Consider the following 15,291-nt stretch of genomic DNA (forward strand, 5'->3'; position numbering starts at 1 on the left):
GAGAAGAAAAGGAAAAGAGTTGTAAAATTAAATTAAGAAAACTAATAATTTCTCTTTTAACATATTATTTACAGAGACTCATCTACTATATGTGAAGATATACTTATTCCCTAGGATCTACTGAAGATAATTTAATGGATTGCTTGGTTTGTTAAGTTGGCCTAATCTAAGGCAAAGATCTACAAATCAGTGAGGGGTTCAAGGAAAGATGATGGAAAGAGGAACCAGGTGCTTTGATGAGAGACGCAGGAGTTAATATTCTGATATGTCACATAATTGGAAATGATTTGGCAATTGGACAAGAGAGTTGTCTCTTTTATTAGCACACTCAAACAGCAGCAGAAAAACAACCTTCCGTTTGATTCTTACTGAGATTTATTGTTTTTAATAATGCCACTTTTCAGAAGTATAGTCATGTGCTCACTTAGGCTGACAAAGTGAAAACTTGAATGTGATGCAAAGTACCCTTTGGGTGTAGATTAAGACATATATAGTGCAGTGACAAGTCAAGTCAAATGCCCACAGCAGACAACAAATCCCAGCCTCCCTTTCCCAAGATCTGGCTCCCATTTTGCACCATAGAACCCACAATGGAAATCTGGCAAAACATAGAACACAGATGGCTACCAACTGACATGAAAAGTAAATTTTATTAAACATGTTTACATACATGAGTTGTTCATTTTAAAAGCACAGGGGAGTGTTAAGACAAGTGGTCAAAATAGAAAGATACTACCCAATTATAATTAGTTGATTGTTGGCCACTAAGACAGAACGGAATCTAGTAGAAGTGCACCAATGCTTCAGTTCTTCCTGCTCAGCATGGTGAGTAGTGGTCAATCTGTGCCCTGTGGAATGATGGGCAGATAATTCTGGCATGTGTAAATAATAATAAATAATTCACTTGGTGCAGGCAGTATGTCTATGGATTAAAACCTAGTGTGTACACAGTGTCTACATGTGGTACAGCCCCACGGTAGGAATCTACACCAAAATATTAATTAGAAGGAATTTGGTCCATACTACATCACGTTTTCCAGAGGGTAAAAAATAAAGTCCATCTATAGACATTTCACCCCAAACTCATAGACGGAGTCTGGCTAAAACCTGCAAAATGTCTATAACAAAAATGGATGGCTTAGATTTCTTGGTTATTTCAGTAGAGTAATTAACGAGCAAACTGTACAGTACATGCAACATACAAGCTGGCCTAATGTGGAACTAACATACATTATTAAATAACCTTTTGTGTTTTTTTTATTTTTTCTTTTCTTTTTTACTTTTTTTTTTTTTTTTTACAAAACGTGCATGCAGCTTTGAACAGTTCCAAGTCATGCTGCTCTATTTGTGTGATCACAAAAATTGAATGACTCATAAAAGGAGGGAGAACATATCAATGCACCTGCAGTCTGCAGTTTGTAGCACGTATACAGAATGTCACAAGGGAAATTCAAGGCCAAGAAAAACTCAGATGAAGAAAATGCAAGTTGAAAGTTGACTTTGTTTTATTCCCCACCCCCCAAAGTAAGATACTTTGCATTAAAAAATCAAGCTTTGTGCTTGCATCAATCTCAAAGAAATGTAAATTAAAAGTGGATAAAAACATTACTTTAGTGCAGAATATTTCAACTGGAATTTCCAGTGCAATATTGGACAGCTCATACCATGCTCTTTCCAGGGCAGATGGGTGTGTCTACACTGAGACATGGCCGAGAAGCCTGGGCATAGCTGAAAGTGTCTTAGGCTCAAATCTGTTTCTAGTCACCATTGTGGGAAGTCAAAAGTATGGTTTATACACACGAGCATATACTTTTTTTGGGGGGATATCAGGAAGAAAAAGTTATTACAAGGAGTGTTTCCAAAGTACAATTATGCGGTTAGTTTTAGTTCCCAGCATTAGTTGCAGATTGACTTCTTTGAAAGTCTTCCATGAAAAACAATGGAAAAAATAAATTAACTTTTTAGAACACAAACAGATTATTTTTCATTTAGAAAAAGTGATTCTGTGATTATTTGTTCTAGAAGATAACTTTTTGTTTTCTGGGTTTCCGCACATAAGACTGAAGGATTATAAAATGAAAGCCAGTGAAACCCTTCATTGGCCTCATCTTGCCTGGTTGTTGCACACTTTGGGGGAGATGCCACAGAGACTATTTCAGCCCTTTTTTGGTGCTTTTGGGAAAAGAAAGGAAGGGTCTTTGTAAGCATCATGAGGCCTGTCATGACATATCCAAAAACTAGTGGAAATAACAAATACAGTGAAAAATAAATCAAGAAACCAAAACCCATCAAACAACACACAAAAAAAAACCACACAGAAGAACACAAATTTTCAAACACCGGGGAAATAACACTGCTTGTGGTTTGTGCAGAAATGTGTAAAATACAACTTTTCAGAGTGAGAGTTTCCAGTTTGTTCAATTTGGGGTGTGTGCGTGTGTCTGTGTGTGTATGTATGTATGTGTGTGTGTGTGTGTGTGTGTGTGGATTTGAAGTTTCCTCTTTTTCTGTTTGTCAGAAGCATCAGTGACTCTCACTAGCATGTTGACTCTTACTGTAATTTGATAGACTGCCTTGTTCTGTCATATGAAGCCAGGTTTTAAACAACAAGTGGGACATATTATTGAAAAACTACTACAGGCAAAACACAAGTTGATTGTCTGTCTCCAACAATGCTTTTGATCATGAAATATCTGGTTCAGATTATTATCCTGAAAGGTAGAGTTTCACTGGAATGACTCTGGTATGAGTTCACTATGAGCGGATGCAGGGAGGACCAGTTGAACTTTCCAGAGATGACTGGGAAGCCCGGCGGGTTAGGGGAGTGAGTGTGGGATCCACCAGGGATGATGGTGGGAATAACTTGTACCATCCGATTACCATACTGGATAGATCGAGTTCTTCCAACAAGATCTGAGCCACACCCATAAAGCATTTATGGTCCATTCTGCCATAGTCCCCCCAGACAATCACCTGCAGAGACAGAGAAATGCAATAAAATTTGAACGTCTCTTTCACATTTGAAGAGTTGAAAGCAACTATTCTGTAAACGTGGGCCAGTCAGGGAAGCAGAGGAAATGAATGTAACTGACACCAAGGAGGCAGAACTGATAGAAAGATACTAACACTGAGGTACTCAAAAGAGACACTTCCCAATAATTTTTAGACTTGATAGAGTGCAAGTAATGTTTGACTAGTCAATGAGGGGTATTAGCTACATAAACCATGTTAAAGAAATAAATATACAAGTTTGTTTATATACGAATTCAATACCTTCTTTAGTAACTTACTATCTTGTAAGTGATGTGCAGTACCATAAAGATATAAAAATTCAAATTTGTGCAAGTTAGCAGGGCAAAACAACGTATTCAGTGTACAGTGGAGTGTGTATACGATGAAGTATGTAAGAAGAATGAGAACATGCATTACATTTCTTTTATATTATGTACCTGTTAATGAAGGGACAGGTTGAAAAATAATTGTAAGCACATATTGCCTTTTGAGCATTTGCCTGACAATTCCGATTTGATCATTTGATCAAATGATTAGTAAGTCAGAGAGTTTACGGGCAGTTAGCCCAAGCTGGGTCAGCTCCTGCTGCTGTCAGGTAAGCATTCCGTTACACTTACTCCTACTCCGAAGGTTAGCCCAAGCTGAGTCAGCTCCTGCTGCTGTCAGATCGGCATTCCGTTACACTTACTCCTACTCCGAAGGTTAGCCCAAGCTGGGCCAGCTCCTGCTGCTGTCAGATCGGCATTCTGTTACACTTACTCCTCCTCCTAAGGTTAGCCCAGGCTGGACCAGCTCCTGCTGCTGTCAGATCGGCATTCCGTTACACTTACTCCTACTCCTAAGGTTAGCCCAAGCTGGGCCAGCTCCTGCTGCTGTCAGATCGGCATTCCGTTACACTTACTCCTACTCCTGAGGTTAGCCCAGGCTGGGTCAACTCCTACTGCTGTCAGATCGGCATTCCGTTACACTTATTCCTACTCCTGAGGTTAGCCCAGGCTGGGTCAGCTCCTGCTGCTGTCAGATCGGCATTCCGCATTCCATTACACTTACTCCTACTCCTGAGGTTAGCCCAGGCTGGGCCAGCTCCTGCTGCTGTCAGATCGGTATTCCATTACACTTACTCCTACTCCTAAGGTTAGCCCAGGCTGGACCAGCTCCTGCTGCTGTCAGATCGGCATTCCGTTACACTTACTCCTACTCCTGAGGTTAGCCCAAGCTGGGTCAGATCCTGCTGCTGTCAGATCGGCATTCCGTTACACTTACTCCTACTCCTAAGGTTAGCCCAAGCTGGGCCAGCTCCTGCTGCTGTCAGATCGGCATTCCGTTACACTTACTCCTACTCCTAAGGTTAGCCCAGGCTGGACCAGCTCCTGCTGCTGTCAGATCGGCATTCCGTTACACTTACTCCTACTCCTGAGGTTAGCCCAAGCTGGGTCAGATCCTGCTGCTGTCAGATCGGCATTCCGTTACACTTACTCCTACTCCTGAGGTTAGCCCAAGCTGGGCCAGCTCCTGCTGCTGTCAGATCGGCATTCCGTTACACTTACTCCTACTCCTGAGGTTAGCCCAAGCTGGGCCAGCTCCTACTGCTGTCAGATCGGCATTCCATTTACTCCTACTCCTGAGGTTAGCCCAAGCTGGGCCAGCTCCTGCTGCTGTCAGATCGGCATTCCGTTACACTTACTCCTACTCCTAAGGTTAGCCCAAGCTGGGCCAGCTCCTGCTGCTGTCAGATTGGCATTCCGTTACACTTACTCCTACTCCTGAGGTTAGCCCAAGCTGGGCCAGCTCCTACTGCTGTCAAATCGGCATTCCATTACATTTACTCCTACTCCTGAGGTTAGCCCAGGCTGGGCCAGCTCCTGCTGCTGTCAGATCGGCATTCCGTTACACTTACTCCTACTCCTGAGGTTAGCCCAAGCTGGGTCAGCTCCTGCTGCTGTCAGATCAGCATTCTATTACACTTACTCCTACCCTAAGGTTCCGTTTTCCAACCCTTGGGCCATCTGTAATGGTTCTCAACTGAACTCATTCACCAGCTTACAGAGGCAGGAGTGGCGAAACCTGCCTTTTCAATTTACTGAGTAATCTTGCCAAATTATTTAATCTCTGTGATCCTCATACATAATCTTTAAAATGGGGATTATGACATTTTATGCACACGGCAGTTAAAATGTTTAAAAGAAGTAATATATGGGGGCGCCTGGGTGATGTAGTTGGTTGACCGTCTGACTCTTGGTCTTGGGGTCATGAGATGGAGCCCTGAGTCGGGCTCTGCGCTCAGCATGGAGTCTGCTCGGGATCTTCTCTCCCTCTGCTCCCCCTCACCCCTGCCACGTGCCCTCTCTAAAATAAATAAATCTTAAAAAAAAAGAGGTAATGTATGTAATTTCTTAACATGCATCTGACATTCACTGGTCCTGAATATTCTCTTTTTCTTTCCTTTCTTCCTCTTTGTATCCCATGTCTGGCACCCAGTAATGCTCAATAAAACACGAGCATCATTTGTCTTGATTATCTGTCTCGCTCCCTCCCTCCCTACCAACCTACCTACCTATGGAGGAGAGGGGGGCCTGGAAAGCAGGGCCAAAGCAGAAGGAGAGGACGGAGAGAAGGAGAAAAAGAAGGGAGAGAAAATAAAAATTGTGTTTTCCCTTAGATCCATCAGCTATTTTTAATACTACATATTGTTTATTTTGTAAGTTAACAATTTGTCTTTTTCCACTCAAGGATGTCATACTACATTTCTCCTCACTGAAACCTAGTCTCACGCTTGAGCATGTCTTCAGAATTTATGTGGACAATGTGGACATTGCAGTAAACAGCCGCGCCATCACCAACCTGAAGAACTTTACCCTGCGGGCTCTCGTCGAACACCAGGGACTGCTGGTACAGAGGGTCCAGGGTTTTCCGGGCGATCCGCGTCTTCTTCTTGGCTATGCACGCCCCGTTTTCCAACAGATACACTTTGACGTATGGAGCTGAGCAAAGTAGCATTTAACACATAAGAAGTTAATCCTTCAAGTTAAACCGATTTGACTAGAGAATGCCTTACTAGAGAATTCGAGATGCTTAGTGAAAAGTTTCCCGTTGACTATATAAATCATTTTAAATTTCCAGTGCTCCACCAATTCTCTTCCTTAAAACTCTTATGTCACTGCTGCTGGCATTTTCCTCATTTCCAGTAAATGTATGCAAAATTAACCTGAGACTGACCGACCTGGGGTGTGGTGGGCATCACAATTCAGGTGTATAACTTAAAGCTCATTGTTCCCTTTTTATGCTTAAAACTAAAAAAAAAAATTCCTTTTCATTTGTAAATGTACAGGAAAAAAATAATCAACACAAGGTAAGAAACACTCATAACTAAACTTTTCTTAATTTGATAATACTCTTCCTTATACTTTCTGACAGAATAACGGTGCAAGGAAAGGCCAGATCCATTTTTATAGAATCAAAGAATACAGAAAAGCTGCCTTTTGATCAATCAGATGATGCAGAACGGAGCATATAGAATTCGAGTGCAGCAAATATTTTGATTTTTTTTTTGCTTATGTCAGATTCTCTTGTCCAAACTCAGTACCACCTTTCCTTACCGGGTGTAGACTTGGAACCAGGTTTTTGTGTGAGACTTCGTGCCCTAATAACTTCCACTTCTAATTGGCCCTTTTTATCCTCCATTCCAATTTGTATGTCACCTGCAAGTGGAAAGGAAGCAAAATGTCTCAGCTTCTTTGCAGTTACACACAGTTAAAAAAAACAGAGGTACATGACAGACGCCAAATTGTGATCTTCATGATTTTGATAAAAACCCTCATATTTAGAGCCCCTGGCTCCCACTTTTCTTCTCCTGCCTCCAAATCAGGTTTTGAAATGTTTCTCTTCATTTTTCGGGTACTAATCCATGTTATGAGAGTCCCACATTAGTTTATAAATCACTTAGTTACAGTAATACTGAAGTCTTTAAGTTATTCTTATACTCTAGTAGGATTTCTTATCCTTTATATAACCTAGTATATAATACTTCTTAGTAAAAGAGTATAATTATCTGTATTTCCATTATCTAGAGAAAACCACTATTAATGTTTTGGTGAATATCCCAGCAACTTGATAAGTACTTTCTCTTTCTTTTTTTTTTTTTAAGATTTTATTTATTTATTTGACAGAGAGAGAGATAGCGAGAGCAGGAACACAAGCAGGGGGAGTGGGAGAGGGAGAAGCAGGCACAGGGGGCCCGATGCAGGACTTGATCCCAGGACGCTGGGATCATGACCCGAGCCGAAGGCAGACACTTAACGACTGAGCCACCCAGGCACCCAGTACTTTCTCTTTCTTTAACTAACTTCTTTACTCCCTTTATTCCTTCCTCTTTCTCTCTCTCTCTCTCTATCTCATGACCATACATCCTCAATTTACTGACTATATGGACCAGAGAATGGGAATGTCATTACCTGTTTAACCAGATCCCTGTTGATGGAAATATAGGTTATCTACATTGTCGCTATTATAAATAGCACTGCAGTGAACAGCTTTATAAAGCATTTTTACAGATTTTAAATTATTGGGTCTAATTAAATGGACAATCAAAAATTCCATGCATATTGCCAAGTATCCTTCAGAAAGACTGTGCCTGTTTGTACTACCACCAGAAGTATCTGTCCTCCCATATTCCACACCCACTAATAGGGGTATTAGGAATATGTCTAATTTTTACCAATCTGATGGTTAAAACATGATAATTTGCATCTCTTTGATTAATAGAGAGGCTGAACATATTTCTAAATATTTTCAGTTTGTATTCTTCCTCTTACATTTTGCCTGTTCATGTCTTTTGGGCATTTTTACTAAGGTGCTCATCATTTTCTGATTGATATGATACTTTATTTCTGAAAATGCTCAATGTAATTATTTCTAATTTTTTCTTAGTTAAATGATCTCCATTTTCTCAGTTGTGAATTCTCTTTATTTGCCAGGTCAGTTGATCAACTTTGTGGCTCTGGATTGTTCATTAGTTCTATAATTCTTTTAGAACTCAGCTCCCAGATGTCTCTTTTGTTTTTGTTCTAATCACATACACGCATAGTTAAAAAGTCAAACTGTTCTATAAGTCTTCTTCTTAGTATAAAAGAGTTCCGTGCTCTCTCTCAAATTCTTGCCTTCCAAAAGTCACTGCTTTCAAGATTTTCAATATTTTTACCCGATTTATTTTTTTACTGTTTGGCATTTGCCTCCCTATTTCTAAATATTATACTTATAAGGTATTTTCCTATGTTTTTCAGTTTTAGATATTATTGACTTCTAATTTTAATCTCTCTCATTGCCTTCTTACCCCTGCCATATACTTGAAATTTTCTGTCATCCCAATATTAGACTATCTAATTATGATTATGTAACATTACTTTAAAATGAGTGAACTAATGTAGCGATCCAAAGGGGTATGTGCACCCCAATGTTTACAGCAGCAATGTCCACAACAGCCAAACTATGGAAAGAGCCAAGATGTCCATCAAGAGATGGACAAAGAAGATGGATAAAGAAAATGTGGTATACACACACACACACACACACACACACACACACACACACACACACAGGAATATTATGCAGCCATCAAAAAGCCAAAATCTTGCCATTTGCAACAACGTGGATGGAACTAGAGGGTATTATGCTAAGTGAAATAAGTCAATCAGAGAAAGACATGTATCATATGACCTCACTGATATGAGGAATCCTTAATCTCAGGAAACAAACTGAGGGTTGCTGGAGTGGTGGGGGTTGGGAGGGATGGAGTGGGCTGGGTGATAGACATTGGGGAGGGTATGTGCTATGGTGAGTGCTGTGAATTGTGCAAGACTCTTGAATCACAGAACTGTACCTCTGAAACAAATAATGCAATATGTTAAGAAAAAAAAAAGAAAAAGATAGCAGGAGGGGAAGAATGAAGGGGAGTAAGTCAGAGGGGGAGACGAACCATGAGAGACGATGGACTCTGAGAAACAAACTGAGGGTTCTAGAGGGGAGGGGGCTGGGAGGATGGCTTAGCCTGGGATGGGTATTAAAGAGGGCACGTATTGAATGGAGCACTGGGTGCTCCATACACAAACAATGAATCATGGAACACTACATCAAAAACTAATGATGTAATGTATGGTGATTAATATAACATAATAAAATAAAATTTAAAAAGATGAGTGAACTAGAATACTATGGTTACTTCTCATTTCTTGGACAGCTCTTCCTTTTCCCTATACTAAATAAGTGTCTTTTTAGAAAGAATCTGCTAAATTTTTATGTATATATCATTAGTTCAACCCCTTTATTCTCTCCTGGTTGTTGACCTCTTCTATAAAATCAAACACATTAGGTATCCTGTAGATTTTATCTTATGGATTCTGGCAATTTGGACAAATTGCTTTTATTTATCTTATCTTATTTTATTTTAATTTAATTTAATTTTGTTTTATTTAAATTCAATTAGCCAACAAATAGTACAACCTCAGATGTAGAGCTCAACAATTCATCAGCATACAAAACCCAGTGCAAATTGCTTTTAAAGCTTGCTGAAACTGTTATCTTTAGATTTTTCTTCACTATCATCTTGGGCATCCCAACCATTTCTTTCTTGTGTTGAAACATTTATTTACTGGATCTTTTCTTCCTCTTTTTTTAGTTCCTATTTTTTTAAGTTCACTTAGCTCATTTTCTTGAGGTATATCCTCCAGTAACTTTCTCAGCAATGTTGTGTATGAGGAAAATGTCTTGAGACCTTTCTTTGTCAGTATGTTTTTATTCCAGCCTGAACCTTACTTGATAATTTGGAGGGTGATTGTATTATACCTTGGAAATTAACTGTTACTCAGAATTTTTAAGGTAACACCAAGTAGTCTTCTGGCTTCTAGTATTATTATTGAGGAGTCCGACGGGAATCTATCTTTTGATAATTTTGTATAGAATTATTTTTCCTCTTAGAAAACTTGTAGGATTTTCTAGTAATCTCTGGTGCTGTGAGAGTCCATGATGATGATGTGCCTTTGTGGTGACCTATTTTCATGCATTTTGCTGAGAATTCCATGGAATTTCATGTCCTTCAGGGGAATAGCTGTTGCACCTGTTACATGTCATTTTCTCCCTTTGTCATTTTTCTTTTAACTTAATTTAGGGTGTATTTTGCTAGTAGAAGTTTTCAATTTATCTGTCTTTGGTTTGACCCTTTGAAAGTTCTTTCCCATTCCAAGAGCACAGAAACATTAATTGTTTTTAGTATTTTCTAGTGTCTTTCTCCACCTCAGTTCTCTTTTATTTTTTTTTTAATTTTATTATGTTATGTTAGTCACCATACAGTACATCATTAGTTTTTGATGCGGTGATCCACGATCCATTGTTTTCATATAACACCCAGTGCTCCATGCAGTACGTGCCCTCCTCAATACCCATCACTGGGCTAACCACTCCCCGCTCCTCTCTAAAACCCTGTTTGTTTCTCAGAGTCCATAGTCTCTCATGGTTCGTCTCTCCCTCTGATTCCTCCCCCTCATTTTTCCCTTCCTTCTCCTAATGTCCTCCATGCTGTTCCTTATGTTCCACAAATAAGTGAAACCATATGATAATTGACTTTCTCTGCTTGACTTATTTCACTTAGCATAATCTCCTCCAGTCCCATCCATGTTGATGTAAAAATTGGGTATTCATCCTTTCTGATGGCTGAGTAATATTCCATTGTATATATGGACCACATCTTCTTTGTCCATTCATCTGTTGAAGGGCATCTTGGCTCTTCCCACAGTTTGGCTATTGTGGACAGTGCTGCTATGAACATTGGGGTACATATGGCCCTTCTTTTCACTACATCTGTGTCTTTGGGGTAAATACCCAGGAGTGCAATTGCCGGGTCATAGGGTAGCTCTATTTTTAATTTTTTGAGGCACCTCCACACTGTTTTCCAAAGTGGCTGTACCAACTTGCATTCCCACCAAGAGTCGAAGAGGGTCCCCTTTCTCCACAACCTCTCCAACATTTGTTGTTTCCCTGTCCATTTTTGCCATTTTAACTGGTGTAAGGTGGTATCTCAATGTGGTTTTGATTTGAATGTCCCTGATGGCTAATGATGATGAACATTTTTTCATGTGTCTGTTAGCCATTTGTATGTCTTCTTTGGAGAACTGTCTTTTCATATCTTCTGCCCACTTTTTGACTTGATTATTTGGTTTTTGGGTGTTGAGTTTGAGAAGTTCTTTATAGATGTTGGATACCAGTCCTTTATCTGTAGTGTCATTTGCAAATATCTTCTCCCATTCTGTGGGTTGCCTCTTTGTTTTGTTGACTGTTTCCTTTGCTGTGCAGAAGCTTTTTATCTTGATGAAGTCCCAAAAGTTCATTTTGGCTTTTGTTTCACTAGCTTTTGGAGATGAAAGAAGCTGAACTTGAAAGAAGTTGCTGTGGGAGATGTCAAAGAGGTTACTGCCTATGTTCTCCTCTAGGATTTTGATGGATTCCTGTCTCACATTGAGGTCTTTCATCCACTTTGAGTTTATCTTTGTGAATGGTGTTAGAGAACGGTCGAGTTTCATTCTTCTGCATGTGGCTGTCCAATTTTCCCAGCACCATTTTTTGAAGAGACTGTCTTTTTTCCATTGCGTGTTTTTTCCTGCTTTGTCAAAGATTAGTTGACCATAGAGTTGAGGGTCCATATCTGGGTTCTCTATTCTGTTCCATTGGTCTATATGTCTGTTTTTGTGCCAGTACCATGCTGTTTTGGTGATCACAGCTTTGTAATATAGCTTGAAATCGGGCAACGTGATCCTCCCAGCTTTGTTTTTCTTTTTCAACATTTCCTTGGCGATTTAGGGTCTTTTCTGATTCCATACAAATTTTAGGATTGTTTGTTCCAGCACTTTGAAAAATGTCATTGGAATTTTGATCAGGATGGCATTGAAGGTATAGATTGCTCTGGGTAGCATAGACATTTTAACAATGTTTATTCTTCCGATCCATGAGCATGGACTATTTTTCCATCTTTTTGTGTCTTCTTCAATTTCTTTCATGAGTGTTCTGTAGTTCCTAAAGTATAGATCCTTTACCTCTTTAGTTAGGTTTATTCTGAGGTATCTTATGGTTTTTGGTGCTATTGTAAATGGAATCGTTTCTCTAATTTCTCTTTCTACAGTTGTGTTGTTAGTGTATAAGAAAGCAACTGATTTCTGTGCATTGATTTTGTATCCTGCCACATTACTGAGTTGCTGGATGTGTTCTAGTAATTTGGGGGTGGGGTCTTTTGGGTTTTCCACAAAAAGTATCATGTCCTCTGTGAAAAGAGAGAGTTTGACTTCTTCTTTGCCAATTTGAATACCTTTTATTTCTTTTTGTTGTCTGATTGCTGTTGCTAGGACTTCTAGTACTATGTTGAACAATAGTGGCGAGAGTGGGCATCGTTGACGTGATCCTCATCTTAAGGGAAAGGCTCTCAGCTTTTCCCCATTGAGGATGATATTCACTGTGGGTTTTTCAGAGATGGATTTTATGAACTTGAGGAATGTTCTCTCTACCCCTATACTCTGAAGAGTTTTAATCAGGAAAGGATGTTGTATTTTGTCAAATGCTTTTTCTGCATCGAGAGGACCGTATGGTTCTTCTCCCTCCTCTTATTAATGTGTCCTATCACATTGATTGATTTGCAAAAGTTGAACCACCCTTGCATCCCGGGGATAAATCCTATTAGCTAGGATTTTGTTGAGGATTTTGGAACCCATATTCATCAGGGATATAGGTCTGAAATTCTCCTTTTCGATGGGGTCTTTGCCTGGTTTGGGGATTAAGGTAATGCTGGCCTCATACCATGAGTTTGGAAGTTTTCCTTCTGTTTCTATTTTCTGAAACAGCTTCAGTAGAATAGGTATTATTTCTTCTTTGAATGTTTGGTAGAATTCCCCAGGGAATCCATCAGGCCCTGGACTCTTGTTTTTGGGGAGGTTTTTGATCACTGCTTCAATCTCGTTACTGGTTATTGGCCTATTCAGGTTGTCAATTTCTTCCTGTTTCAGTCGTGGCAGCTTATAGGTTTCCAGGAAGGCCTCCATTTTATCCAGATTGCTCAGTTTATTGGCATATAGTTGTTGATAATAATTTCTAATAATTGCTGCTATTTCCTTGGTGTTAGTCGTGATCTCTCCCCTTTCATTCATAATTTTATTAATTTGGGTCCTTTCTCTTTTTGTTTGGATAAGTCTGGCCAGTGGTTTATCGATCTTATTAATTCTTTCAAAGAACCAACTTCTAGTTTCATTGATCTACTGTGTTTCTGGTTTCTAATTCATTGATCTCTGCTTTAATTTTAATTATTTCTCTTCTAATGCATGGCTTAGGCATCATTTGTTGCTTTTTCTCTAGTTCTTTAAGGTGTAGAGTTAGTTGGTGAATTCGGGATTTTTCTATTTTTTTGAGTGGGGCTTGGATGGCTATGTATTTCCCCTTTAGGACTGCCTTTGCAGTATCCCATAGGTTTTGGACCGATGCGTTTTCGTTCTCACTGATTTCCATGAATTGTTTAAGTTCTTCTTTGATTTCCTGGTTGACCCAAACATTCTTGAGCAGAGTGGACTTTAGCTTCCAAGTGTTTGAATTTCTGCCAAATTTTTTCTCATGACTGAGTTCCAGTTTTAAAGCATTGTGGTCTGAGAATATGCAGGGAATAATCTCAATCTTTTGGTATCACTTGAGACCTGATTTGTGACCCAGTATGTGGTCTATTCTGGAGAAAGTTCCATGTGCGCTTGAGAAGAATGAGTATTCTGTTTATTTAGGGTGGAATGTTCTATAAATATCTATGAGGTCCATCTGGTCCAGTGTATCATCAAAGCTCTTGTTTCCTTGTTGATTTTCTGCTTAGATGATCTGTCCATTGCTAAGAGTGGAGTACTGAGGTCTCCTACAATTAACGTATTGTTATCAATATGACTCTTTATTTTGGTTAACAGTTGGCTTATGTAGATGGCTGCTCCCATGTCGGGGCATAGATATTTACAATTGTTAGATCTTCTTGTTGGATAGACCCTTTAAGAATGATATAGTGTCCTTCTGTGTCTCTAATTACAGACTTTAGTTTAAAATCTAATTTGTCTGATATAAGAATTGCTACCCCAGCTTTCTTTTGAGGTCCGCTGGCATGGAAGATGGATCTCCATCCCTTCACTTTCAGTATGGATGTATCTTTAGGTTCAAATGAGTCTCTTGTAGAAGGCATATGGATGGATCCTGTTTTTTTATCCAATCTGCAACCCTGTGCTGTTTTATGGGAGCATTTAGGCCATTCATGTTGAGAGTGATTATTGAAATATATGAATTAATTGTCATCATGTTGCCTGTGAAGACCTTGTTTTTATAGATTGTCCCTGTAAGTTTCTGTTGTATAGCACTCTTGGGATCTTTCTCCTTTTATAGAACCCCCTTAATATTTCTTGCAGGGCCAGATTAGTGGTCACGTATTCTTTCAGTTTCTGCCGGTCGTGGAAGTTCGGCATCTCTCCAGCCATTCTAAATGACAGCCTTGCCAGATAAAGTATTCTTGGTTGCATGTTCTTCTCATTTAGTACTCTGAATATGTCTTGCCAGGCCTTTCTGGCTTGCCAGGTCTCTGTGGATAGGTCTGACGTTATTCTGATGTTCCTCCCTCTGTACGTAAGGAATCTCTTCTCCTTAACTGCCCTTAAGATGGTTTCCTTGGTTCTAAGATTTGCAAGTTTTACTATTACATGCCGGGTGTTGGCCTGTTTTCCTTGATCTTGGGAGGGGTCCTCTCTGCCTCTAGGACACGAATGTTTGTTTCATTCCCCAGATTAGGGGAGTTCTCAGCTATGATTTGCTCAAATACATCTTCTAGTCCTCTCTCTCTCTCTCTCCACTCCCTCCGGGATTCCAATTATTCTGACATTGGAACGCTTCATGGTGTCACTTATTTCTCTGATTCTATTTTCATGGATTCTGAGTTGTTTTTCCCTGGCCTCCTCTTTTCCCTTTTTATCTATTATATTGTCTTCCAGGTCGCTTATTCGTTCTTCTGCCTCAGTTACCCTAGTTGTTAGATTATCTAGATTGGATTGGATCTCACTGATAGCATTTTTAAGTTCTGCCAATTCAGCTTTCATTTCTGCTCTTAGAGACTCTATGTTGCCATTAATTGATTTCTCCATTCTAGCCATTGTCTTCACAATTGCTAGCCTGAATTCCATCTCCGACATCTTCGTTATATCTGCAACCATTTGTAAATCTGCAGCATAAGTCATAATC

General features: G+C 39.6%; 1 protein-coding gene across 50 annotated transcripts in view; it reads right to left on the reverse strand.

The window, feature by feature from the left end:
* Positions 1-317: 317 nt before the first annotated feature.
* RIMS1 (regulating synaptic membrane exocytosis 1) overlaps positions 318-15,291 on the reverse strand; it is a 489,882-nt gene continuing 474,908 nt past the window's right edge. For 37 of the 50 annotated variants that reach the window (XM_027601798.1, XM_027601792.1, XM_027601793.1 and 34 more), the window contains 3 exons: positions 6,609-6,710; positions 5,854-5,993; positions 2,755-2,973 (listed from right to left, as the gene is read on the reverse strand). In XM_027601798.1, coding sequence (XP_027457599.1) covers positions 2,755-2,973; positions 5,854-5,993; positions 6,609-6,710 — 461 coding nt within the window. Of the gene's footprint in view, positions 2,974-5,853; positions 5,994-6,608; positions 6,711-15,291 lie in introns of all 50 variants that reach the window. The other 13 variants (XM_027601819.1, XM_027601818.1, XM_027601817.1 and 10 more) reach the window with 2 other exon arrangements.

Source organism: Zalophus californianus, chromosome 7, assembly GCF_009762305.2.
Source record: "Zalophus californianus isolate mZalCal1 chromosome 7, mZalCal1.pri.v2, whole genome shotgun sequence".
In the NCBI taxonomy this organism is placed as follows: Eukaryota; Metazoa; Chordata; class Mammalia; order Carnivora; family Otariidae; genus Zalophus; species Zalophus californianus.